This window comes from Pseudogymnoascus verrucosus (assembly GCF_001662655.1).
Source record: "Pseudogymnoascus verrucosus strain UAMH 10579 unplaced genomic scaffold scaffold_64, whole genome shotgun sequence".
NCBI lineage: Eukaryota > Fungi > Ascomycota > Leotiomycetes > Thelebolales > Thelebolaceae > Pseudogymnoascus > Pseudogymnoascus verrucosus.
In genome coordinates this window covers 63,053-88,368 of record NW_017263715.1, presented here as the reverse complement: position 1 = coordinate 88,368, position 25,316 = coordinate 63,053, and the positions used below count along the sequence as shown (strand labels likewise).

The 25,316-nt window shown below is 50.5% G+C and overlaps 8 protein-coding genes across 8 annotated transcripts; 4 read left to right on the top strand and 4 right to left on the bottom strand.

The window, feature by feature from the left end:
- Nucleotides 1-62: 62 nt before the first annotated feature.
- VE01_09398 (uncharacterized protein) lies at nt 63-2,252 on the top strand. Its single transcript, XM_018278812.2, has 2 exons — nt 63-1,237; nt 1,299-2,252. The coding sequence occupies exons 1-2, from the start codon at nt 237-239 to the stop codon at nt 1,936-1,938; spliced, it is 1,641 nt and encodes a 546-aa protein (XP_018126039.1). The 5' UTR covers nt 63-236; the 3' UTR covers nt 1,939-2,252.
- Nucleotides 2,253-2,682: 430 nt separating this feature from the next.
- VE01_09397 (uncharacterized protein) lies at nt 2,683-4,904 on the top strand. The gene is made up of 3 exons (XM_059464062.1): nt 2,683-2,908; nt 2,956-3,003; nt 3,056-4,904. The coding sequence occupies exons 1-3, from the start codon at nt 2,791-2,793 to the stop codon at nt 4,621-4,623; spliced, it is 1,734 nt and encodes a 577-aa protein (XP_059319307.1). The 5' UTR covers nt 2,683-2,790; the 3' UTR covers nt 4,624-4,904.
- A 105-nt stretch (nt 4,905-5,009) lies between these two features.
- Nucleotides 5,010-5,762, bottom strand: VE01_09396 (uncharacterized protein; the record flags this gene model as incomplete). Its single annotated transcript, XM_018278810.1, has 1 exon — nt 5,010-5,762. The coding sequence occupies one exon, from the start codon at nt 5,760-5,762 to the stop codon at nt 5,010-5,012; it is 753 nt and encodes a 250-aa protein (XP_018126098.1).
- Nucleotides 5,763-6,287: 525 nt separating this feature from the next.
- VE01_09395 (uncharacterized protein) lies at nt 6,288-9,242 on the bottom strand (the record flags this gene model as incomplete). The annotated part of the gene is made up of 1 exon (XM_018278809.1): nt 6,288-9,242. The coding sequence occupies one exon, from the start codon at nt 9,240-9,242 to the stop codon at nt 6,288-6,290; it is 2,955 nt and encodes a 984-aa protein (XP_018126068.1).
- Nucleotides 9,243-9,554: 312 nt separating this feature from the next.
- On the top strand, nt 9,555-13,619 carry SFB3 (COPII coat Sec23p-Sfb3p heterodimer component). Its single transcript, XM_059464061.1, has 5 exons — nt 9,555-11,224; nt 11,271-11,368; nt 11,415-11,755; nt 11,804-12,987; nt 13,059-13,619. Exons 1-5 carry the CDS (start codon nt 9,785-9,787, stop codon nt 13,140-13,142), a joined length of 3,147 nt encoding a protein of 1,048 aa, XP_059319306.1. The 5' UTR covers nt 9,555-9,784; the 3' UTR covers nt 13,143-13,619.
- Nucleotides 13,620-15,722: 2,103 nt separating this feature from the next.
- Nucleotides 15,723-18,010, bottom strand: VE01_09393 (uncharacterized protein). Its single transcript, XM_018278807.2, has 6 exons — nt 17,570-18,010; nt 17,407-17,517; nt 17,155-17,355; nt 16,976-17,101; nt 16,886-16,921; nt 15,723-16,834 (listed from the first exon to the last, which is right to left on the bottom strand). Exons 1-6 carry the CDS (start codon nt 17,718-17,720, stop codon nt 15,978-15,980), a joined length of 1,482 nt encoding a protein of 493 aa, XP_018126070.1. The 5' UTR covers nt 17,721-18,010; the 3' UTR covers nt 15,723-15,977.
- Nucleotides 18,011-18,240: 230 nt separating this feature from the next.
- Nucleotides 18,241-22,157, top strand: VE01_09392 (uncharacterized protein; the record flags this gene model as incomplete). Its single annotated transcript, XM_018278806.2, has 4 exons — nt 18,241-19,270; nt 19,321-19,823; nt 19,874-20,531; nt 20,582-22,157. The coding sequence occupies exons 1-4, from the start codon at nt 18,789-18,791 to the stop codon at nt 22,155-22,157; spliced, it is 3,219 nt and encodes a 1,072-aa protein (XP_018126069.1). The 5' UTR covers nt 18,241-18,788.
- Nucleotides 22,158-22,229: 72 nt separating this feature from the next.
- VE01_09391 (uncharacterized protein) lies at nt 22,230-24,487 on the bottom strand. The gene is made up of 3 exons (XM_018278805.2): nt 24,341-24,487; nt 23,803-24,258; nt 22,230-23,735 (listed from the first exon to the last, which is right to left on the bottom strand). The coding sequence occupies exons 1-3, from the start codon at nt 24,379-24,381 to the stop codon at nt 22,313-22,315; spliced, it is 1,920 nt and encodes a 639-aa protein (XP_018126072.2). The 5' UTR covers nt 24,382-24,487; the 3' UTR covers nt 22,230-22,312.
- Between the last annotated feature and the right edge of the window lie 829 nt (nt 24,488-25,316).

The window sequence follows — 25,316 nt, the reverse complement described above, 5'->3', positions numbered from 1 at the left end:
ATATTCTGGATATTCATATTTGTGAAGTACTGTAATTGTTGGGGAATCTTCGAACGTTCTCACATAGATTTCTAAGACGGCACAAGGCTGACAAGGCTGCGATTTCAATTTACGCGTCGCGTATCCCACGCTTCATCCACACGCGTCTCCACTTGACGAACTTCCATAAATTTATATGCCAACCCCGCAGTAAACACAAGCAACTTCCAAGAGTGAAATTCTTATATCACACCAGTATGCCCCATTCTGTCACTCCCGACTTGCAACCTACTGGAACCACGGGGGACGAAACCATGGAAGAAGCGGTGGACGTCCAAAATACCGAGGCCTCAGTGCCGACCAAGGAAGACGAGGAGATGGGCAACATCGATGGCGAAGAAACGAAACTTGTTAAGACCGACGACTCAGACGAAATGGACGAGCCAACTCCAGCACAAGAAAATATCAAGCCAGACCCGAGTCCAGCGAAAGTAAAACAAGAAATTAACCTCGAAAACATCTTCGACGACATGTCGTCCGACGAGGAATTCCCCAGCTCTGCCGCCCCAGACACCAAAGTCAGCCCGTCGCCTCAAGATGCCCCGTCACCTATAAATATCGGTCCCAGCGCGCGAGCTTCGGACCCAGAAGTCATGCGCTCGTTCTACCAGCGCCTGTTCCCCTGGCGCCCCCTGTTCCAGTGGCTGAACCACAGCCCGATGCCCAGCAACGACTTCGCGCACCGCGAATTCGCATTCACCCTGTCCAATGATGCCTACCTGCGTTATCAGAGCTTTCCGAATTCCGAACTGCTGCGACGCGACGTACTGCGCCTGATGCCGTCTCGTTTTGAGATTGGGCCGGTATATTCGACGAACCCGCGAGATAGGAAGACACTGCGGGGATCGACGGCGTTTAAGCCGATCGCGAAGGAGCTGTGTTTCGATATCGATTTGACGGATTACGATGATGTTAGGACGTGCTGCGACAAGGCGAATATCTGTATTCGGTGCTGGCAGTTCATCACGATGGCGATCAAGGTCGTGGATGTGGCGTTGAGGGACGACTTTGGGTTTAAGCATATTATGTGGGTGTATTCTGGGCGTCGTGGAGCTCACGCATGGGTTTGTGATAAGAAGGCTAGGACGATGGATGACAGTAAGAGGAGGGCGATCGCGGGGTACCTCGAGGTTATTAAGGGAGGTGCACAGAGCGGGAAGAAAGTTAATGTCAAGAGGCCATTGCACCCGCATCTTGCGTAAGTTTATCCCCCTATGAATTTCTGCTATCATTATATTCAAAATCTAATATACCTCCAGCCGGAGTTTAGAAACGCTTAAATCGCACTTCCAGGCTGATATCCTGGAAGACCAAGATCCTTGGGCCACTCAAGAGAAGGCCGACCGCCTGCTACAATTACTCCCCGATAGGACTCTCAACGAATCCCTGCGCAAGAAGTGGGATTCTGCGCCTGGCCGCTCCTCGGCTTCCAAATGGGCCGATATCGATGCCTTGGCCAAGTCTGGAGCCAGTAAATCCCTGGATACGAAAGCGCTCCTGGAGGCCAAACAGGATATCGTTCTCGAGTATACGTATCCACGTCTCGATATCGAGGTCAGCAAGAAGCTAAACCATTTGCTGAAGAGTCCGTTCGTCGTTCATCCGGGCACTGGGCGAGTTTGTGTGCCTATAGATACGAGAAAGCTCGAGGCGTTTGACCCGCTAGCCGTGCCTACTGTGACAGAGTTGCTTGGCGAAATCGATAAATGGACAGGCCCGGAGGAGGTCGGGGGGAGGAACGTCCAGGACTGGGAGAAGACTTCTCTCAAGCCGTATATTGACTACTTCCGGACGTTCGTGGCTGGGATCATCAGGGATGAAAAGGAGAGTGAGAAGGAGGTTAAGGTTAAGCGTGAGAGAGAAGAGGGCGTTGCTGCGCCGGAGGCTATGGAGTTCTAACGCTTTGATGTTTTGCCTAGGGGCTTGGGCGGGGGAGGCGGCGTTGGTATGGAATTGGATATAACTGCGTTTTTAAGAAGCAACGCCTTGATGAGCGAGAGTTCTTCCGTATCGTCCTCACATCTGGTGTTGTAATCGGTGACCGAGAGGCTCTTGTAGTGTGCCTTATCGCCTCGGACGATGTTGATATTTGTTTTAGGGACATTTAGAACCTGGGCCGAGACGTTAGATCAAATGATAATTGTATTATGCATTACCCTCCGTCTTGGGTAGCAATCTCTGGGAATTTACCTTGCTTAGGAGCAATTTGACGGCTGTGTTGGCTCGATCATTGACTCCTGGGGATTGGACTTGAAGCTTAATCTGATCTTCTTCAACAGAGAGTATAGAATCTTCCTTTGGTGGCTTAACCCCCGTCTTCACGTGAACTTGGAGGAGTATTGACGAAGTCTCTGGATACGTCACGGTCCGTAGAAGACGGATAGCTTGTCTTGGTAACCCGGTCGACATTCTTTTCCTAATTAAACCTCACGAATTCATAGAAATTCATAGACCATAAAGATTCGGATATTATAATTATTATTATGCAGGTCTGAACTTGGCCTCCTCAGCGTCCGGATGGTTATTAGAGCTCCTCTACCATTGGCCCAAATTGGTGTTTCCGATGGGCTTCACGGGCTTCCCCAACTTTTCCGGGCCCAAGCGAACCTTGCGTCGAGAATTGTCAGCCTCGCGCCTCCCACCCCACGCCTCACCACCAACAACGATCAAACAAGGTTGCAGCTTCGGTCCTCGAGTTCATCTGCTTCAGGCACCAGACCCAATTGTTTGACGCATACACGAGGCGCCACAATGGCCACGGGAAGCATGCATCATTCTTGGGGCAACAAGAGCCAGCAGGCCCCTTCGCAAACAATCCATACCACTACTGCCCTCAACCGCTGGTCTGTGGCGGACAAACAGCTGCCTTGTAGGTCTTCCCATCCTGCCTTTGGCTATACAAACTAACTGTTGTAGCGGTGGATAAAATCAAGACGATCCACGTCTACGACTTTGACAATACCCGTAAGACCCTCGATTTGCGCCCAGCCCATTGACGAATACTGACAGCTCATAGTCTTCAACTCCCCTCTACCGAACCCGAAGATATGGAACGGACCGACGATTGGCCTCTTTCAGACCCAGGATGTCTTTGCGACTGGAGGATGGTGGCACGATGTGCGCATCCTCGCAGCAACAGGCGAAGGAGCCGACCTCGAAGAGAAGCGTGGGTGGGCGGGTTGGTGGAACGAACAGATCGTACAGCTGATACAATTGAGCATGCAGCAAGAGGATGCACTCACCGTTCTCCTCACCGGGCGCTCAGAACATGGCTTTGCGGAGTTGATAAATAGGATGGTGGCGAGCAGAGAATTGGCATTTGACATGGTCGTACTGAAGCCCAAAGCAGGGCCGAACAACCAACGATTTGGTAGCACGATGCTGTTCAAGCAAGCCTTCCTTGAGACGCTGATGGAGACATATAAAGTGGCCGACGAGATACGCATCTACGAGGACCGAGTGAAGCATGTTAAAGGCTTCAGGGATTTCTTCATGGACTACAATAAACGTCAAAACGGCATTGGCGGATATCCAACACGCGGTCCCATAACAGCAGAGGTTATTCAAGTCGCAGATAGTGCGACGCTTCTAGATCCAGTCATAGAGGCCAGTGAGATCCAGCGGATAATTAACGACCACAACGGTGCCGTGACCAAAGACACGGCCACAGTGCGGTCAAAACGGCTGTGCATCAAGAAAACAGTTTTCTACACCGGTTACCTGATTACACAGCCTGACACGCAGAAACTACTGAGCCTGGTTCACCCTCCGCAAAACATGCCCGAGAGCGAACTCAAGTACCTGGCGAACAACATACTCATCACGCCGCGGCCGGCGCCAAATTCGATTCTGGACAAAGTGGGTGGCATTGGAAACAAGCTTCTCTGGGAAGTGACGGGCACAGCTAGTTTTGAGTCAAAGGTCTGGGCGTGTTCTGTGCGTCCCGTACCGCAGTCCTCGAAGTTCTACACTGAGAACCCAGTACCTATTGTTGTGTTGGCGTTGCGCAAGGGCGCCCGTCCAATAGATGCTGCGAAGATACAAAACTGGCAACCAGTGCCACCAGAGAAGCAGTTTATTTTTGAGACCACAGTTGGAGAGAAGGTACTGTTACGCGTCGAAGAGGAGGACAAACAAGAGGGCGAGTACGAGAGCCTGTTCCCGAATAAGTCCTACAAGCGAAAACATATTGAAGACGATGGGGTGCCAAGGGGTCCCAGTGGGCGTGGTGGACACAGAAATGACCACCGTGATGGAGGGGGTAGAGGTGGGAGGGGCGGCTTTAATCAACCGCGTCACCAGCAAGGGCGAGGCGGAGGAAGAGGTGGAAGAGGTGCTGCACCTGCTCCTGGACGAGGAAGGGGAAGAGGCGGTCACAACTACCGCAGCCTAGATGACGTTGGAAGTCAAGTGCAACAGGGCCATGCCGCAGGAATCACATACGAAGACTTCCCATCACTACCAACGGCATATCAAAAGCAGCAGACTGAGGGTCAAAGGATGAAGCAGGGCGAATATGGTCGCGTGCCATCTGGGCCACAAGGACAGGGGAGGGGGGGTGGAGGTCTGGGACAGTATTACTGAGTGGTATGCATATTGTACACTATTGTATATAGTATTTCCATTGTTCAAAGTCAGGTTGTGGCTATTATATGGCGTTGCGGAGGGGAAATGGATGTGTGGTATACCTTTTAAGTTGGCACAGGTGGCATGGCTTGCGGTGTTAGGTTGCAGGTTCATTTGAGGATGCAAAGGTTCAGATTAACGGGAAATTCAGCACTTAGTTATTGTTGATGGATGTGTTCGAACAGGTGTATTCGACAACCATACTGTAAATTGATTTCTGGAAGAATAAATTATGCAACACAATCAAATCTCGCAGAACGCTTCAAGAGCGGCGTCCATCATTGTCCAACATGCATCCAAACTGCCCCAATTAGCCAACAAGACTCCTCCCACGTAACAACATTCTAATCCTTCGTGAAATAGACCCACACCACTTCTCCCTTCTTCCCATCTCTCTTCTCATCCCACCCCATCTCGCTGACCTTCTTCTTCATTAGATCTCCATTGTCCCCCTTAATCGTCAGCCCACGATACCACTTCCCTCCTCCCCCAGGAACAACTTCATGGAGAACATTCTTCCCTGGATCTTCATTGTCGCATCCGAACTGCTGGAGCAGAGTCTTGAGCGTCACACAAGTCGGAACCACATGCGCTGTGTAGTTGAACGTTTCATTCCCCTCGTTTTGCCAGGGCGCTGTCGCGCTTTTGATGACGTGGATCTTGCAATGCTCTTTGGCGAAGATGTAATTGTATCCCGGCTCGAGTCCGATGCCGTCCGTGGAATTCTTGATGTTGACCCCAGGGATTCCGCCGTCGTCCACAGGGAGCCCGAGTTGTTGCCACGATTGCCCACCGCCACCGACACCTAAGTTCGGGAGGCCGGGGTATCCCATGATACCGCCCATGCCACCAATGTCGCAAGGCATCGTGCCGCACATGCCGCCATATCCCCCAAGTGACAAGCCGCCTGTGAAATCACCGAAATAGCCGCCCATCCCATCACCTGGGAGTTCGTACCAGCCAAATCCGGGCGGCGCGGGGAAGAAGCCATGAGCTGCGGGTGCCCAGCCGCTGGGATCTTGATAAAAGAAGCCATCGAAACTATCCCATGGGCCCTGGGCCCAGCCGTGAGGCGGGTTGTATCCCCAATCCGCCATGCCTCGTACTCCCTTTCGTCGCCGATATCGGGGGGAATGATTGTTGAGTAAGAAATATAGGGATAGGGTATATGAGAACCCTGGAATGAGCAGGTGTGAGATAATAAATGGTATTATAACTTAGTCTCTTGTTGGGTGGGCTGTGATTTTAGTATGTCGATGTGAAGGAATGAAATTCTCAAATCCCAGCTGGCTTTCGTCGTCAAGATATAGTAGGCTGCAGTGATTCAATGTGACAAGCATACGTGGCCATCGTACTAGCAAATGGTGAATGACAGACTGGATATTCATAGTCGCAGCTCCGAATCAGTTCTGGAGACAAACAATGATAGGATGATTATTCACGTGATGGCTTGTGGAATGTTGCAGTGTTCACTCGAGGCAATGGCGAAACCAAACCAGTGGGTTTTGAAGTTGTACAGCGTATTTTAAACAATGCTCGCTAAGCGGCAATAATTAGTGATGATACAAGCCGTTCAGAGGTTATCATCGGCTCCAGCTGTCATAATGACTCTCTTGGCTCTCCTAGCCGCCGGCCACAACCGCAAGGCCTTCGTAAATCTTCATTTTAACTGCGTAAAAGGTATTTCGCTGTTGAGGTATACCAGTCTGTCCTATCCCAGCACTCTCGACTTCGATCGCTCCCGTTCCTAGTTTGCGGACAGCAACGCAGCCATCAATCAAGAGTGTTCCTTCACCCCTGAATTCAGCCGTGTATCCGGCGGAGAGCATTATTTTCCTCAAGTCAGCAAGCCGGAGATCACCAACATGTAGCGGCTGAGCTACAGATCGAGTCGCTGATGCCATGCTCGTTGGTAAGGTATCCAAGACTGGCATAGACGCTTTCTCGGGTTCTGGGATGGTTTGAAGCGCCTGGGATTCGTTGTCTGGTACTTCTTCCGAATCCTTGTCCGAATCTATTTTCTGCTTCTTGTTTGCGTTTCCTTCGCTCCCATCAATTGATTCGGTAGATGATGGTAAAGCAGCAGCTAAACGCCCGCTCAGTGTCACAATGCCGAGGCCTTTGACCTTCTGCCATCGAAGCTGCTTGACAAGGCTATGTGTGAGCTTAACAGCCCATGCATTAGTATCGACGCTTGCATCAATAGTTGCGCCAACCTCCGGAGTATACACATCAACCTGCTTATCTCCTCCGCCTCCTAGTAATCGACGGCAGTCAAGTGCCAGAGCCAAAGTCTCATCCTTCAACCCCGACACCAGGATCAACTTTCTTGGCTGGATAAGGGGTATCAGCATGTGAAGACTTCGCTTGTCGTGTAGCCCTTCAAAATCGACGAACGCCAGGCGCAAGTTAACGGTGATTGATTCTGTTGAGAAAATAGCTTTCGCAGGTCCAACAACATCAAGCTCATCTTCAATAGCGTCTTCATCAAAAACGCCATTGGCAAATCCGCCGTCGTTGATTGCAGGAATATCCCCACTATCATTGAAGCCGGTCTGCTGTCGTTTGTTTGCGCTATCTGACGGTCGTCGGTCCGCTTTGGTAACTACGTCGTCCCACCTACGCTTCTTTCCAAGCGTGTCCTGGGTATCGTACTTGCCAGATTGGCGCGAATCTTGTGCCTCAGCTTCATCTCGCTCTTCGGCTCTGAGATATTCCTCAGGTCGAATCAAGTCTCCAAATTCGTCTGCTCGTCTGCGTCGAATAACCAGCGGGAACATCTTCTCACGGCCCTTCTTGCCTCGTACGTCGTAATCGTGAACGCCTTTCCGACGCAAGAGAATGTTGATGCCCAGGTCTTCATCGCTGAGGCCCATCTTCTTCCTTCCGGCTTGACCTAACGCGGTGGAGATATTGAGAGCCTTTCCTTGCTGCTCTGTTTCAGATTCTTCACTATCTGATGATGACACAGATGAAGCATCATCAACTGCGTCTGCAGATGTGTCTAAGGCGGTTGGTCCTCCTGGTTGAGTTATCGTTTGTAACTGACGCTGAGTGGCAAGCCATTGTTGGTATGATAGCAATTCATTTCCCTCCAATGCCTCTCGCTTTACATCCGTAAGCGTCAACTCTCGCCCACCCCCATATACCTGCTCCAAGCTATCTCCTGTTGAGCCTTGCTCGAGCGCAACACCATCCTTCCTCTCATCCCACCAAGACCATAACGTCCTCGAAACTCCCGAGCTTCGTCCCCCGTCAGGCAGCTTACTCATTTTCTCCGTCAAAATAACCAGGTTGCGGCTATCAGCAGCTATATTTCGCAAAATATCTTTCGAAAATCCCCAATCCAGTGACCTGTCACTTGCAAGAATAACTTTGGCCATCGGCTTGCCATCCTTTGTCGCGTCGTTGTTAAGGACAGCACTGACCCCCCCTTTCCTCTCAATCAGGCGCACATGTTTGAAGTCGAAAGGACCAGCCCCAGCCTGCCTTGGCTCTGAAGGCTTGTTCGGCTGTCTATCAATACCGCCGGCAATGGCTTCGAACTCTCTGATGATCCCATCGTCCATCCATTCCAACATACTTCTGGTATAGCGCATCGTTGCCCCGATGTTCTTGCTGCATAAATATAGATTCGCATTCTGAAATGGGCTTTCCGGGTTTGATGCGTCCTTGCGCCATGCGTGCTCTAGCAGATATGCCAGTTCCAGCACCCGCGCACTGGAGTCCGTCGGTATCAGAACAGTTCCTCCCTTGGCGATAGCGGACTTGATCATATCCAAAAGCGCCTCATCTCTTTTAGTCCGCCCCCCAGCCAAAGCTATCCGCTCAGCGCCCTTGCTGCTACAAATAAGAGCAGTAGGTTTTCGTAGTTGTTCGATGACCTCTGCTCCACCAGCACCAGCCCCGCCAAGCCATGCCGCACCTGCCAGAATATTCTCCCTTGCTTGATTCCAGTCCACGGCATAGACTATCGATTCTAAACCATGCTGGATGTGCCAGATAGTCCCACCTAGCGTATGTCCTGCATTGTAGGCTGTAATTGTGAGGCCGTTGAGTGGCGGCGAAAATGGTGACGGAAGCGGTTGGTGCGGTTGCGAGTATTTCAATGGGTGGATGAGGGAAAAGTAGTTCGCAATCTCTTCGTGGGTCGGAGACTGTAGGAGTATGTGTGAATCATCCTCCCCAGAACCTGGCTTCGAGTACGAATAGGACGTTTCGGAGAGCAACGAGGAAGGAATGATGGTCGATGCGAGTGGAGTTGATGCATACAGGTCTTGGAGAAGGGTGCGCCCGAGCGAGATGACAGGTGTTGTAGCATAGATCGGTATTCGAGTAAACAGCGGGAAATGCTTGCAGCAATGGGCATACGCTGCTAAATGGGCGACTGTTGCGTGGGTGAGGAGGACGATGGAGATTGTCGGAACGTGCTTCTCGAGATTCCGGAGCTTCTCTACGTCAAAGGTTTCGTCCCATCCGACGTCAATGAGGACTTTCACGCCACCATCAAGCTCAAGGAGAGACTGTGATGCGCTGCTCTCAGACTGAGCGCCTGCCAATGGAGTGAAGTTGAACATGATGAGGGTGGCGGTCCGAAAGAGGTTGTGTGTGTGATGTCACCTCTGGAGGTTCAATGTAAAGAATCCACGCCGACTTCCTAACCCTTCATCCTGCCGCATAAAGGCGCTTATAGTGCAGCGCAATGTCCTATTCCGGCCTTGTGGTGAAATAGAGGAGCTGCGTTGGTGTCGAACAATAGAATTTATTGAGGTTGGCGCAATAAATTATATGACAGTCCTGTCATTTGCACAAGCTTTCGAGCACGTCGCGTCCAGACATCGATATGACAGGGGTAGTGCCATGTTAGCGTTGAACCTCAATGTGTACTTTGTACCCCCAAAAAGCACAGGTGTTGATATCCCTTCCAAGATCTCCCCGCCATAATTTTTATTTACTTCCCTACCACTCCACGACACTTTGGCCATGAACTCACCGAGGGGCTTCTAAGAATTGAGAATTTGTTGCTCTGTAGTGTTACGATTTACGACGTTATCCCCCTCGCTTTCAAGTCCACGCAGAACCCCTCCTTCATTCAAGCGTCATTGTGGTATATGGCCAGATGTCTGATTACCAGCTCTACCACGCATTAGGGTCCGGCAGGCCTGGGGAGGATCCATTGCACCCAGAAGTTCCTCCGAACCAAGCACCGAATCAGTTTCGTCCGCCGGTTGCGCCGTCGCCTTACCAACAAGCTGGGTCGGGATATGGCGATGGCCACCAGTATCAACAACCCCAGCAGTTCCAGCAATACCAACAGCCCCAGCAACCCCAGCAACCCCAGCAATATAACGAAGTCGTTTCTCCTCCAACTCAGTTTAGTCCGACCTCGCCATATCCACAAGGACAGGGACAGGGCTTTGCTCCGCAGCATTTAGGTGGACAGCCTCAAGATGGTGGTCTGGCGCAGCAAATGGGGGGACTTGGGCTCGAGGAACCCGCGGCCCACGGGAGGAAGAAGAAGAAGGACCGCCATGCATACCATTCTTTGGAGGCGCCAGGTGGCTCTTCCGCTGCGTTCAATGGCATCCCGCCCGCTGGCACCTCGCAGACCGATTTCCTCAATGCCGACCCATCAATACATGGCCACAACGTGAGCCGACCAGTCACTCCACTCATGTCTCAATTCCCAGCGCAGGCCAGCGCTCCATTCAACCCTGCCAACCCTGCTATGATCGACCCAAATGCCAGACCTTTGGGCGACGCAGTATTCAGTGGTGACCCAGTGCAAGCTTCGGCGCAAGGAAAGGTTGACCCGGACCAAATTCCCAGCATTCCAAGGTCAAGAGACGTTGTAGCGCAGTATTATCTGGAGAACGTTTACCCGACATTCGAGCATCATCTGCCACCGCCCGCGGTGGTCCCTTTCGTGGCATACGACCAAGGCAACTCCTCTCCGAAATTCACACGGCTTTCGGTCAATAATATACCCTCAAGCGCCGAGGGTCTAAAATCGACTGGGCTCCCCTTGGGACTCGTCCTACAACCATTGGCACCGCTGCAGGCTGGCGAGCTCGAGATACCGGTATTGGACTTTGGCGAAGCTGGCCCTCCCCGCTGCCATAGATGCCGAGCATATATTAACCCATTTATGGTTTTCCGACAAGGGGGCAACAAGTTCGTGTGCAACATGTGCACGTATCCCAATGATGTCCCGGCAGAATACTTCTGTGCAACGAACCCACAAGGGGCTCGCGTTGACAGAGAACAACGGCCTGAGTTGATGAGAGGAACTGTGGAGTTTATGGTCCCTAAAGAATACTGGTCGAAACCACCGGTAGGCATCAGATGGCTGTTTATAATCGATGTCACACAAGAGTCATACAACAAGGGATTTCTAGAAGCTTTCTGCGAGGGTATTATGAGTTCACTATACGGCAAGGATGTCCAGGCTCCAAGTGAAGGCGAACAGGCAGATCCGAATGCACACAGAACAATCCCTCCTGGAGCCAAGGTCGGTTTTATGACATACGATAAAGAGATTCATTTTTACAACGTGAACGTAAGATACTTTTCCACTCCAATCACGAATAAGCTGACATTTATAGTCATCTCTTGAGCAAGCCCAAATGATAGTCATGCCAGACGTTGATGATCCCTTCGTTCCCATCAGCGATGGATTCTTCGTAGATCCCTATGAGTCCAAGTATGTAGCAACCTTACTCACGATGGCAAGGTCTAACATTATTCAGGGACATTATCACATCATTACTAAACCACCTGCCTACTCTCTTCTCCACGATCAAGAACCCCGAACCAGCATTGCTCCCAACGCTGAACGCCGCTGTGGCAGCTCTCGAGAAGACAGGAGGGAAGATTGTATGCTCGCTAGCCGCTTTGCCAACGTGGGGACCCGGACGTCTCTTCCTTCGCGATGAAAACAGGATAGCAAGCGGAGAAGCCGACAAGAAGATTGCGACGACAGAAAACCCTTTGTGGAAGAAAACCGCAGAGAGTATGCTTCAAAATGGGATTGGCGTCGATTTCTTCCTTGCAGCTCCAGGGGGAGGCTACTTAGATATTGCTACTATTGGTATGGATTCCGAATTATGGACGCGAATAGCATGCTAACAAACTGTAGGTCAAGTGTCCGCTTCGACGGGCGGAGAAACATTCTACTACCCCAACTTCCACGCTCCGCGTGACACCGCCAAGCTCTCACAGGAGATTAAGCACACGGTCACTCGCGAAACTGGATACCAAGCGTTACTGAAGGTCCGCTGCTCGAACGGCCTCCAGGTCGCCTCCTATCATGGCAACTTCATTCATCACACCTTTGGAGCGGATGTGGAGCTCGGTGTCATTGACGCCGACAAGGCGATGGGTGTGCTATTCAGCTACGATGGGAAGCTCGACTCCAAGCTCGACGCGCACTTCCAGAGCGCCCTCCTCTACACAACCGCTAGCGGCGAGCGTCGCGTGCGTTGTTGCAACGTCATCGCAAGCGTTAGTGACAACGCAAAGGATTGCATGAAGTTCGTCGACCAGGACGCAGTCTACAACCTCATTGCCAAGGAAGCTGCGACAAAGATGGCCACGAACACCCTAAAAGACATCCGCGCCAGCATCGCCGAGAAGAACGTCGACATCCTCGCCGGCTACCGCAAGAACTTCTCCGGCTCTCACCCTCCCGGCCAACTTGTCCTGCCGGAGAACCTCAAGGAGTTCAGCATGTACATGCTCGCACTTGTCAAGTCGCGCGCTCTCAAGGGCGGCAACGAACCCACCGATCGCCGCGTCCAGGATATGCGCATGCTACGCTCCATGGGCGCCCTCGAGCTCTCCCTCTATCTCTATCCCCGCATGATTCCCATCCACAACCTCGACCCCGCCGACGGCTTCCCCGACGCCACCACCTCGCACCTGCGCATGCCTCCGGCGGCCCGCGCATCCTTCTCGCGCGTTGAGCCGGGCGGCGTCTATCTCCTCGACAACGGACAAAACTGCTACCTCTGGCTGCACGCACAAACGTCACCGAACCTTCTCGTTGACCTGTTTGGCGAGGGCAAGGACACGCTCAAGGCGCTGAATCCGTTCGTGAGCTCGCTGCCGGTGCTGGAGACGCACCTTAACGTGCAGGTCCGCAATATCCTGGAGTATCTGCGTACGGTACGTGGGAGCAAAGCACTTACAATACAGTTGGCGAGGCAAGGGTTGGATGGGGCGGAGTATGAGTTTGCGAGGTTGTTGATTGAGGATCGGAATAATGAGGCGCAGAGTTATGTGGATTGGTTGGTGCATATTCACCGTTCTGTGCAGCTTGAGGTATGTCCCTTTTCCGTTTAGATGTGCCGAAGGCAGTTCCCTAGTGTGAGATTGGTGCTGACATTGTACAGTTGACGGGCCAGCGCAAGAAGGAGTCTACGGGCGACAACTCGCTCGCTAGCAACTTCTCGGGTCTGAGGCCATCGTACTGGTAAGCTAGCGCACGCGCGGCATATTGTCTATAGAGAAAGGGGGTCGTAGGAGTCACTAACTAGCATTGGCCGAATTGGTCGGGTGGAGGTGGTGGATATCAAAGCCAACGCCCTGGGGCGTTTGAGTGTAGGCCATAATAGGGCCCAAGTAGGAGGGAAAAGCTAGGGGCAGAGATAGAAGATGATGCAACGAAAATGATTTTGGACTAGACCGTCCCCACCACAGCCTCGTCGATGTCCGTAGTCTGCTCGTAGTGCGTCCCGCCGCTCGCTTTTCGAAGTCCCATTCGCAGATGTATACACGTCCCTGTATTCCCCAACGCCCCTTTTTGCATTCATATAGACCTTTCTTTCTTCCTCACCTGCTAAAAAAAATCTATACCTATTAACTAAATATTTCTGCATCGATGGCACTGTTGATCATTTGAAGGTTTATATTCATTCATTTTTTTAATAAAAATACTCGGAAATACAAGTAGGAGCTCCATAATATAACTACCTTACATATCATATCACATACGGATCAATCAAGTGGTCTCACCAAAGTACAGCATCCCAAATATAACAATACCTCGAGTCTTATCATCGACATATTTTGAGGGGACGGTTGTGGATGTGTTGAACAACACCCGAAATATAGCTGTTATGACCACACCAAACACATTATACTTTTCTGCACTCAGTAACTATATTTATACCCAATAATTCGCTGATGGCATAGCCAGCCTTCTCATGCATCCCCACCCGCTTTTTACTACATACTAGCCAATCGAGCAGGGAGAAATAACCAACAGTATCTACAGTACGTACAGGGAGGGGTACGAGCCAAATATTGACTTCCATACAGTAGACTCCAACGAGACCCCCTACTCCACCCTAACTAGACGAGCTGACGTTCACGATAACTAACATCCACGCCACTGTTGGGTTTGATCTTCTACATGTGCAAACTACTCTGAACCGCCTCGACAAAACCCCATCAGTCTGTTTGCCATAGTATTCTCTTTGGAAAAGCGCCTAACCTATCACGATGGATTTATGCCCAAGGCTTGATGGCTTGCCGGTAGAGATTATAGATAGCATTGTCGCTCTACTCACACTCTCTGACATATGCAGCCTTCGATTAACAGGGCGTGGAGTTAATGCGAAGTCATCTCAAGGCATTTTCAAAAGCCACTTCTATAACAAGACGGTTACGATGAGTGCGAGCGAGCAGCATCAACGAGCTGTGTCAGTGACTCAACGGCAGGGATTCGGTTACCTTCTTAAACATCACACTTTAGTTGGCCTTCCAGAACCTCGCAATCAAGAAGATGCTGCTATGCTCTTGGGCAGTCTATGAAGAACTTACATCTCGGCTTATCAGGTGCCTGCCTACCATCTGTGCGTCTCTTGTGGTTCAAGATGGAATCAAGTTTGAAACGTGCAGGTGGATAAAAGACAGTAGTAAGTGGACGACAGTCTGGGAGACTGCAGGAGACTGCTTCGAGGCCACGATGCATGCACTTAGTGCGAGCGAACTTCCGATCGAGTCTCTTGACGTTTTTAGCGGTGTCACATGCTGCAGTTTATCTCTTGATCGACTAGTGACGATTCAAGAAATCGATCTATACACTTCATTACAACGGTTAAAGCGGCTATCGATGAGCCTATCGCACCATATGGTGTATAAGCTAGGAAAAGACCTAGATAAATAAAGCGACGAAATGCAAGCTCTCATAACTGGCGAACGACACACAATGGCTATCTGCAATTTCCTAAAACATTGTAGTTCTGTACTCGAAGATCTTCACCTCCACTGGTTCAGGTTATGCTAATCCAAGTTATCACGTGCGATGTCCGAGGAGCAGTTTTTTTTCGACCGCGTTATACAATCGGGTCGATTTCCACTTTTAAAGCGATGCACTCTAAGGGGGATTAGGACTTCTGAGGCTGCACTCCTTTCTTTTCTACGCCAGAGGCAGCTCAACGGCTTAGAGATGGAAGAGGTACACCTTTGCCGCCCAGGCGAGTTTCGGCTCATCCTTGATTACCTAGTCAAGGACACGGAGCAACTAGATTATCTGCATCTTAATGACCTCTGGGAAAAGCGATTACATTACTTTGATGCACCTAGAGAGCCGCATTTCCCTAGTTCTGAGCCTCAGGTAGGACCAAATACTCTTACAAGAACCGGAGTCGACGTACGTATGCCTATCAAATATCAGCATATGAGGGGATTCAACCTGCAAACCCCCGAATGTTGGCAGTGGGCTCGGAAGAGGCAGATGAAGTATGGTCTTCCCTTTCTCTATACCTGGTAAATGAGATGGCGCCAGATAAGCACTCTTGCCCCGTTGAGCGTCAACCGCGCAGCATGGACCTTACAGAATACTTTGCCATAGTAATATCGTATGGGAATAAATTGTTTTGTCCGATGAGTATGTGTCATAACCGGGGCCAAGGCATATCCCGATATCTTCTCAGCTTCCCGAGCCTAGAGTTCATCGGACTCACGAGCAGACAGTTCTATAAGACTAATATTGAGACCAGCCATTCCATTAAGAGAATCTGCACCAGGAGAACTGATATCATTAAATACGTGACCATTTCAAATCGTTAAGTTAGATTTGTTTTAACATATATATGGATATATTATTTGATGATAAAATATACCAAAGAAACTACATAAAAGTCGCTCTCAACATTGAAATAAGAGCAATAAGTAACTGTCACTTCCTAGAATACGGAGACTTGCCGACTTAATCCAGACTGGCACGAAGGGGCATGTGTCGACTATGAGGATAATAGGTTGAAGTTGCAAGTCGAACAGAAGCCAGTCCACACTTATGTTCCTCCTTAGACCGATGTCTCAGCATGCTTGCTCTGAGGAATAACATCCTTCTCTTTCTCTATATTATCGATGTCGCCTTGGTGCTCTGTCACGACCGCATCCCCGAAGAGCTCCGCAATCTCTTCTAGCGATTTCCCCATAGTCTCCGGAAGGAAAAAGTAGTACACGAAAGCCGCCGCAAAATTTGTCGCAATGAATAGGGCGTAGTACCTCCATCCTACGTTCTGAATCGCCACTGGTGTGATCTGTGCCAAAACAATAGCAACGACGGACTTCGAAAATACCGCTAATCCGAGGCCTTTGGTGCGGAGAAAAAATGGGAATAGCTCAGAGGGCACAACCCAGACCATGGCGTTAAAGAATACTGCATAGCCGCAGGAGTAGATGAAGATGAACGCGATAGCGGCGCGGGGACCTGCAATGCTAGTTGTTCCTGCCGGAAATTGTGCGGACAGAGCCATGCAGATCGATATCATGACGCAGAGGAAGAATGAGCCAACCCAGAGTGTGCGGGTGCGCGGCCACTTATCAGCAACAGCGACGAGGTAGATTACTTGGCCTATAACGCCCATGATACCGTACACACCGCTGATTAGCAGCGCGGTCCGCCCAGTAAAGCCCACGGCGGCGTAGAACGTGTTTTGGTAATTCTGGATCACCGTTGAGCCGCTCAACTGGCCCATCATGAGAATGAAACAAGCCGTGCCGGTGCGCCGGATGTAACGTCGGGAGAAGAGCTCCCCGGCAGCTTTCAGGAACTTTGTGCGGCTGGCAGTCTGCTCGAGTTGAATTTGGTCGTGGATCTGCGAGAACTCTTGGCTGAGAAAATCTTCTCCTTTATCTCCGTAAAGGGCAAGTAGAGCTGTTTCGAGGTTAGCTAGGTTATTGCTGTTACAGGAGCTGGTTGATATACTTTTCTTAGCTTCCTCATAACGCTCCTTCTGGATTACTACAGCCTCCTATTAGCCATTGGCACAAACAGCGGAAGTCAATTTATACGTACACCATCGAGGACTATATGGGATAAAAAAACAACCGATGGAGAGACAAATGGCTCCTGGGATTTGCATAGCAAGCGGAATGCGCCATTGTGCGTCTCCCGTCGCAAAATCCCCTCCATATCCTATCCCTACAATCTACTGTCAGTTGTAATCGATGTATGTTTGGGGGAATTGAACACACAATTTGCTGTGAAGAAACCGATGGAGATCATCATTCCCTGAAGTCCCACAATCATACCTCGCTGTTTGGGCGGCGACACTTCAGCGATGTATACGGGAACGACTGTGAGAATCATCCCACAACCAAGACCGGCAATGAATCTACCAGCGATCATCATCCCAACATTTGCGGCCCCAGATTGCAAGGCTGCACCAATGGTTGCTGTAGGGTGTTAGAACTTGTTCATGGAATAAAAGCCTATTTTGCCCTTACATATAATGCCAGCTGCGCAAATTGTCCACCTTCTACTAAATCTGTCCGCTGAATAACCTGTTATAAAGGTTCCAAGTGCTTGTCCAGTATTGTATAGTGAAACGATTGCCCCTACAACAACGTTAGCCATTTGGTGTTAATAAATTGTCGAGAGTATATATACCAATTAACGATGGATTCTTCATCGTTGGGCCTAGCATATACAGCTTGAATGTATTATGACCAAGAGTTGTGCCCATGATGCCGGAATCAACACCAAACACAAAGCCGCCGATGGCGACGACCAATGCCACGATTATGATATAATAACCCATGATTAAACACTTAGAGATGCCTTGCGCATAACAAAGGCGAGAACATGCGGCGATCAACACCCTTTAAATATCAATTCTGATGATATCCAGACGTCCCGTCGCACGGCCAAAAAGGGATACTCTCTTAATTGCAGGCTTCGCATCATCGGGTTAATGTGCTTCGAGAGAGTTGTCCGAGAATTTGGATTGAGTAGCACGAGCATTATGGTACGGAACGCCTCATTCCCCCGCAACCTCACTTACACAACTACATCAATGGCAGTCCCAATTGACTCGAATCTAGCCTAGCTCTTAGACGGAAATGGGGGTAAGAGGGAGAAAAATCCACCAGACCAGGGATTTTCTATCTACCAAAACCCCACTTCCCCACACCAAACCTCCGGATCTCTACACTAAGGCGGTTAAGGGACAGTGCTCCTCCTAAAGGCGGCGTTTGTCCAGTAATATCACGATTTTGCCGCCCGCAAACCCCACCACACTAGGCGAAGACGAGCTACTGTGGGAAACAACAGGGGCGATGATGGATTGCATTCTAAGAAAGCCCAAGATCGCGGGTGAGATTCTCAGCACTCTGCACCTCCCCATAGTTCCCCGCATGATCGGCATTGCGCAGACATGTGGTAGACGGGGAATTTGGGGATCTGGGTTGGAATTCTGGGGGGTTCCCCGTTAAAAGCCAAGGACGCGCCATCGCCGGCGGCGAACAACCAATAACCTCAAGAGTTTCCCGCCCGAATATAATATCCCGGAGGGCTATGCACTACATGCGCGGCTCTGGAAGTCTTCTACCTTGCGGGGTATCTTGCAGGTCGACGTAATCTCGTTTCGACTCTATTCTGTGGCCAAAAGCCCAAAGAGAGCCTGCTCCTTTCGCAAGCTAATACACCGAACGGGGCCAATCTACATAATGTATATCTCATTGGCTAGTCTGGTACAAATTCCACAATTACATATTCCATATATGAAGAGTGTCTCTTAAGTCTTTCAAGTCTTTCAAGTTTTCTGTCATTCTGTCCAATCTTCCGTTTTATCCCCTTGTCCTCCTTTGAAATTATCACCGCAATAATCATGGCACCATCCGTTGCACAGCTTCCAGAGCAAATTCCAACCTCAAAGCTGCCAACCTCTCCCGCATCCACATCCTTCAATCTCTTCCCTCAAAGTCGTCTCCCTTTCTCCCCTTCACTTTTCGCAAATCCCACATCAGAATACCGCGGCACGCCACTATGGAGCTGGAACACGAAGCTCGACCTCGACCAACTGCTACGGCAAATTGATCATATGGAGGAGATGGGGCTCGGAGGCTTCCATATGCATTCTAGAGTAGGTCTCGACACCGAATATATGGGAGAGGAGTTCATGCATATGGTGAAAAAGTGCGTCGAGCGCGCTAAGGAGAAGGGCATGCTCGCCTGGCTGTACGACGAAGATCGTTGGCCAAGTGGTGCTGCGGGAGGGCTTGTGACAAAGGACGAGGATAAATTTCGATCTAGGCATATGTTGATTACTCCGTGGAAATATGGTGATCCGAATAGACCGGATCAAGCAGAGTATGTTACCTGATACCTTAATGTGACGCTTACTAATATTGCATTTTAAGGGAGAACCATTCGTGCTCAGCTGTCGCGTCTAGAAGCGAACTTGGCTTTCTTGCTGCTCGATACAGCATTATCCTAGATAAGGACGGATTTCTTGTTGAAAGCCGGCGACTTGAAGACAGCGAAGAGGATTTCGAGGGTGTTTGGTACGCCTATGTCGAGACCAACCCACCATCCGAGTGGTTCAACGGATCCTACTACGTCGATACACTATCGGCGCCAGCCATGCAGAGATTTGTAGATCTTACATATGAGCCATACAAGAAAGCGGTGGGCGGCGAATTTGGAAAGACTGTCCCGGCGATCTTCACTGATGAGCCACAATTCGCACTGAAGAATCAGCTCAAGCTTGCTCACGGAAAACGAGACATATTCCTTCCGTGGACTCTAGATCTACCACATACCTATCAAGATGCATATAGCTCCAACTTGCTAGATTTCCTTCCCGAGGTTGTTTGGGATACCAAGGGTCCATCGAAAACCAGATATAACTATCATGATCATGGTAATTAACTCTATGATGCAATCTCTAAGCCTCTGCTAATCTTGCTAAAGTTTGCACACGGTTCGTAACCTCATTTATCGATCTCCTCGGCAACTGGTGCAGCACCAACGGTATTGCTCTCACCGGCCACATGATGAAAGAAGCAAGTTTGAGATCCCAAACTAGCTCCCTCGGCGAAGCGATGCGCTGCTATCGCAACATGCATTTACCCGGCATTGATCTGCTCTGCGATCGTAGAGAATTCACGACTGCGAAACAGGCCCAATCCGTCTCTCGCCAGTACGGAAGGTGCGGGGTGTTGTCCGAAATATATGGCGTGACAAACTGGACGTTTACATTTGAAGGTCACAAAGGCTGCGGTGACTGGCAGGCAGCTTTGGGAATCAATGTTCGAGCACATCATCTAGCTTGGGTCACAATGGCAGGCGAGGCCAAGCGTGATTATCCTGCTGCAATTGGATATCAGAGCCCCTGGTATAAGGAGTACCCGCTGATTGAGAATCATTTTGCGAGAGTGAATACGGCATTAACGAGAGGAACCCCAGTGGTAAGAGTAGCAGTGATACATCCGGTTGAGAGCTTCTGGCTTTCCTTTGGACCGAACGAGACTTCTGTGGACCAGGATGAGCGAGATCGCCAATTCTCCGATCTGACAGACTGGTTATGCTACGGCCTTGTGGATTTTGACTTCATCTCGGAGTCTCTGCTGTAAGTATAGCATTGCACCCCCGGAAACGTCATAGACTGATAATTAGCAGGCCTGAACAAAACCCACGCACGGAGAATGGCAAATTGTGCGTAGGCGTACAACAATACGATGTGGTGATTGTACCAAACTTGAGAACTATCCGCAGCACTACGCTACAGATCCTGGAAGACTTCGCTAAGGGAAGTGGCAGGGTAATTGTCGCAGGATCAGACCCTTCGCTCGTGGACGTTGAGGCATCGTTACAGCCCAAATCTCTCTCTGCTGCACGCGTTCCATTTACCAGACTAGATATCCTTCGCGAGCTCGAGACTGTTCGCGATGTGAAGATCGTCCTAGACACTGGCATGGAAGCCGATAAGCTACTGTACCAGATGAGAGCTGATGGTGAAGAGGGCTATTTATTTATCTGCAACACTGATCGTGTTAAACCAAGCAAATGCAGGGTGGATATTCGAGGGGCATGGTCCGCAACGCTTTTGGATACCTTCTCCGGCAAGTCGTATAGCTTCAAAACCGACGTAGTCGAAGGATGGACACGATTCCACCATCACTTCGACGGCTGTGCCTCACTCCTCCTCCGTCTCTACCCCGTGACTCACGAGCCGTGCCTCTCGGCCCTTGAAATCCCAGCCTGGACAGTCTCACACGAGCTTGTGGACTGTGCAGCCTCACTATCCGAGCCCAACGTTCTGCTCCTAGACATCGCATCCCACAAACTCAACAACGATGTCGACTGGGAAGCGCCTGAAGAGATCCTCCGCATCGACAACATCGCACGCGAGAATCTCGGCCTACGCCAAAAGAAAGACGCATTCGCACAGCCATGGACGACTCCCAAGTCCGCGCCCACAAATACGATATCTCTGCGCTTCAACTTCACTTCGACCGTCGATGTGCGGGGCGCGCATCTTGCGCTTGAGAACGCTGCCATAGCTACCATCTCCCTCGATGGCGCTCCCGTCGTTGCCTCGTCCAGCGGTTACTGGGTCGACGAAAGTATCTCCACGATCCCCCTCCCACCCATCCCAGCTGGCTCCCATGAGCTCATCCTATCCCTCCCCTTCGGCCCCGCCACAAACCTCGAGCGCGTCTACATCCTCGGAGAATTCGGCGTCGATCTACGCGGTCGAAAAGCGACCATCGTTCCTCTCGTACTCGACAAACTAGCTGTGGGCGACTACACAAGGCAGGGGCTACCCTTCTACGTCGGGAATGTGCATTACGACTTTACGCTCCGTGTCGAAGGACCCAGACCCCAGCGCACCGCAATCCAAGTCCCGCGCTTTGTGGCCCCACTCCTCGCCGTGCAGCTCGACGGCCGCGACGTGGGCGCCATCGCCTTCCAGCCGCACACTCTTGATCTCGGAGAGCTGTCGGCGGGGGAGTATAAACTGCAGATTACGGCGTATGGGAATCGCGACCATGCGTTTGGCGCGCTGCATCTGCCGGAGGGATTGACGAAGTGGTATGGTCCGGATGCGTTCCGGACGGCGGGTGAGTGGTGGAGTTATGAGTATACGATTAGGGAGATGGGGGTGCTGACGGCGGTGAGGGTGTTGATGACGGATGAGAAGGCTGCGGCGGGGAAAGGATGGGATAGGGGGAGTATTAAGGGGTATCTGTAGGGTTATTTTTACTTGGATAGAATTATGTCGCTTGTGATACATCTTAAATTAAATTATATTGATATTTATACATCTATTATGATTCGATCTCGTATTAGTTCTAAATGCTAACTTTCCAGCGCCGTCGTTTAATTTTCTAACTCGTAAGACTGTGGTCAATATTCGGACGCCTTTAGATCTTGATCTAATAACCAATGTAGCGCATTATCTACCACTGCCTCGTTGCTCATACTCTTATCTTGCAACAGCGTACTTAAACTACTCGTAGCAAGTCCGCTGAGATTCTCAGGTTCCAGTTCTGACATACCAGCCCCTTCTCCTACAACCGGCTGGTTGCCAATCTGGAGAGGATCAGAGGGACCTGAAAATGGGACGACTTCAAGATCGAAATGTAGAGGTGGATCTTGAGTCTGTGGGATTGGGTGGCTGTCGGGACCCAGGTTCGCAGTGTGTTCCATGAGGAATTTGAGCATCCAGTTATCCAGCACAAACGAGTCAGAAACTGATAAGCGCCTGCTGTTTTGGAATTCTCGAAGGCGAGCCACCGAAGAATCAATGACCGGCCAGTACATCTTAAGCTGCATCAAGATCTCAAAATTCGAGACCAGTCGCTCGCGCGCAACATCCGCTGCCGCCTGATCCTCTCCAAACAGTAGAGTATGAAGGTGGATGCTAGAGCTGACGACCAGTATATGTCCCGTAAGGAAGTACACGGGGTTGCAGTCGCTGGTTTCGAAACCGAGTTTAACAAGGTCAGAGATGGCCAGGGCGTGCTTCTTGCAAAGCCGTGCATAATTCATGTCACCCGATAGTAGGCGAGGCGGGAGTGCTATATCGTGGTTGGCCTGAGAGTTGAGGAAAGGATAGTACAGTAGTTGGCGAAAATGGTGGTACCCCATGTGCATGCCAAGGAATGTGAGGCCGAGGCCAGCATTTCCAAAGTAAACCAGGTTGTCCATCGAGTACTGGAGTTCTGGAGGTAGGCGCTGGTCCCAGTGATCTAGCCGCTGTGAGAGATCTGAAATCTCGCTCCGGTAAGAATCCAGAGTGCGGAGAGTTAGACTGAGCTTCGAGATCATGGCGCTGATCTGGCGGAAAACATCGATGGTGGCTGCCATCTGGGCCCACATGCACCGTTGTGAGGACTGGAAGTTTAGCCCGTCCCTAAACGCGGCAGGTTGAAGAGTCAAGAACTCGACCTCGTCCATGATGGGGAATAGCATGTCGTGCTCACTAGATAGCACAGGCTGGGTGGACATATCCGTTGCGCTCCAATTTTCGGCTATGATGACGGACAGCCATGTTCGTCGCCGGACTTCTCTCGACACAATCGTCGAGTCTACCGGCATCTCCCATAGTCTGATGGCTTGGGCATGGAGTCGTGCAAGACCAAGGTAGATATGTTTACTCTTGACATCGCCCTCACCACCGAGGTAATGGCCGATAAGAACGCAGGCTTGGACAGTAGCAACCGAAGGATTCATCATCTGGATATGGATATGACGCCTAGCTTCGTCTGCGAATTCCTTACCCCGGGAACGCGGATCAAAGGGCCGAAAGCACTCATTGCGTGAGAAACTTATTGATCCAATTAGCCTCTGCCTAGGGACGACGTACAGCGCCAAAGACTCGTGAGAATACTTACCGCAGTGAAAGCGCAATCATACCTAGAAGGATCATCTCCGGGATCTCCCCGGACTCTACATCCGCCCAAAACCCAGGTTTGTAAAAGAGGGTATGGGGGTAATTGTGGATGAGCTGGAAGTAGATATCAACTACCTCTCTCAATACCTGGCCGCCAGGGAGCAGGCTCGTGGACGCCTCTTCCCGAGATTTAGCGCGCAAGTCGTTCTGGGATGACACCAGCAATGCTTGGTATGGGGAGGATGGGATTATCAACGTCGAAAGTAAAGACTGAGGAGCAACTGCAGTGCCTGCATCGACGCTGCTCTGCAGTGTCCGCGAACCACCATCACCATGTCTAACATGGGTCTGCGTATCACGGACAAAGCTTGTGACTAGATTGCACGGCATTGCGAGCTGGTTGCAAAGCTGGCAAGACCGACCTAGGGCCGTAGGAGTACATCGCCGTTTGCGCACCCTAAGAAGACTGATTTTAACTTTGCTCTCGTCTTATTATCCAGTGGCACAGGGGGCGATGATGTCGACCCGTCGTCACCTACCGGCAATTCTTGCACGCCCCTGCTCTCTCCCGCTTAGACATAAAGACTCCGGCGAGATCATAGCAAAAATGTCTTGCTACTAGCTCCTAGGAACCGAAAACTAGGGTTGATTGCAGCTGAAATCGAGTCGGTGTTAGTAACAGTGTGTTGAACGTTACTAGTTTCATGGGCACAGCCGATATGGGGCCGATATGGGGCTTTCGCGGGTCCCTGTGGCCTGAGAATCTAGGCTCATAACTGAGGGAGCTCACCCACACAGCTAGATATTACCAAGCAAAGAAAAAGGAAGTGATTGCTTAAATTGGTAGTGTTGGATGAATACTAGCGAATATCTACATGTTATCTGTCTTTTTGCCTTTTTCTTGCCGGATTCGATTGCAGGTAGTCTACCCTTTTCACTTTGAAAAAGGGGAGGGGAGGACCAGCAACACTCACACACCACCATGTCATACAACAGAAGGAAACCAATGAGTTCTGGGAATGGCGGTGTGATGGAGCTAGCTGGTGCCGCATTATACCATCACCACTCACCCTCATTCTTTTCTGTGTCTCCTATCGAGAACGAGAGTATCATTGCCAGCTCCGCTCCCACTTCAAGTACGAGTAGACTCCCTTCAGCACCGGCCACAGCAGACTTGGTCAAAGAATAAAAAAATATCTGGAAATTCAAAGAAGGCAGCCCCTGATGTATTCTGACTACAATCTACGAGAGAATCTGTATCACTGGCGCGGTGATGTGGTAGGATGGAAGTTTAATTTACAACAAATACGCTTATGGACGGATCACTTTTACCCCGCTAGTAATGACTATTTTGTTATAACTTACAAGCTTAAATACGCGTATAGCTTTAAATACGCGTATAGTCAATACCCATATGCAGGACTTACTTTACCCTTAAAGAAATTGGTGCGGGGATAAAGCCTATCTCATGACACCTTTGGCAGCCGTGTGCTAGAACCTAGAACCCCGAAGATC

What these genes read in the sequence shown, in the direction of transcription:
- VE01_09398 (XM_018278812.2), top strand. Translation starts at nt 237, where the DNA reads ATGCCCCATTCTGTCACTCCCGACTTGCAACCTACTGGAACCACGGGG. An exon ending in CCATTGCACCCGCATCTTGC is followed by an intron (nt 1,238 to 1,298) that starts GTAAGTTTATCC and finishes ATATACCTCCAG; the next exon opens with CCGGAGTTTAGAAACGCTTA.
- VE01_09397 (XM_059464062.1), top strand. Translation starts at nt 2,791, where the DNA reads ATGGCCACGGGAAGCATGCATCATTCTTGGGGCAACAAGAGCCAGCAG. An exon ending in GGCGGACAAACAGCTGCCTT is followed by an intron (nt 2,909 to 2,955) that starts GTAGGTCTTCCC and finishes TAACTGTTGTAG; the next exon opens with CGGTGGATAAAATCAAGACG. An exon ending in CTACGACTTTGACAATACCC is followed by an intron (nt 3,004 to 3,055) that starts GTAAGACCCTCG and finishes GACAGCTCATAG; the next exon opens with TCTTCAACTCCCCTCTACCG.
- SFB3 (XM_059464061.1), top strand. Translation starts at nt 9,785, where the DNA reads ATGTCTGATTACCAGCTCTACCACGCATTAGGGTCCGGCAGGCCTGGG. An exon ending in TTCATTTTTACAACGTGAAC is followed by an intron (nt 11,225 to 11,270) that starts GTAAGATACTTT and finishes TGACATTTATAG; the next exon opens with TCATCTCTTGAGCAAGCCCA. An exon ending in CTTAGATATTGCTACTATTG is followed by an intron (nt 11,756 to 11,803) that starts GTATGGATTCCG and finishes AACAAACTGTAG; the next exon opens with GTCAAGTGTCCGCTTCGACG.
- VE01_09393 (XM_018278807.2), bottom strand. Translation starts at nt 17,720, where the DNA reads ATGGGTTATTATATCATAATCGTGGCATTGGTCGTCGCCATCGGCGGC. An exon ending in TTGCGCAGCTGGCATTATAT is followed by an intron (nt 17,356 to 17,406) that starts GTAAGGGCAAAA and finishes AACACCCTACAG; the next exon opens with CAACCATTGGTGCAGCCTTG. An exon ending in CGGTTTCTTCACAGCAAATT is followed by an intron (nt 17,102 to 17,154) that starts GTGTGTTCAATT and finishes AGTAGATTGTAG; the next exon opens with GGATAGGATATGGAGGGGAT.
- VE01_09391 (XM_018278805.2), bottom strand. Translation starts at nt 24,381, where the DNA reads ATGTCTAAGCGGGAGAGAGCAGGGGCGTGCAAGAATTGCCG. An exon ending in GGGGCGTGCAAGAATTGCCG is followed by an intron (nt 24,259 to 24,340) that starts GTAGGTGACGAC and finishes CAGTCTTCTTAG; the next exon opens with GGTGCGCAAACGGCGATGTA. An exon ending in ATGATTGCGCTTTCACTGCG is followed by an intron (nt 23,736 to 23,802) that starts GTAAGTATTCTC and finishes TGGATCAATAAG; the next exon opens with TTTCTCACGCAATGAGTGCT.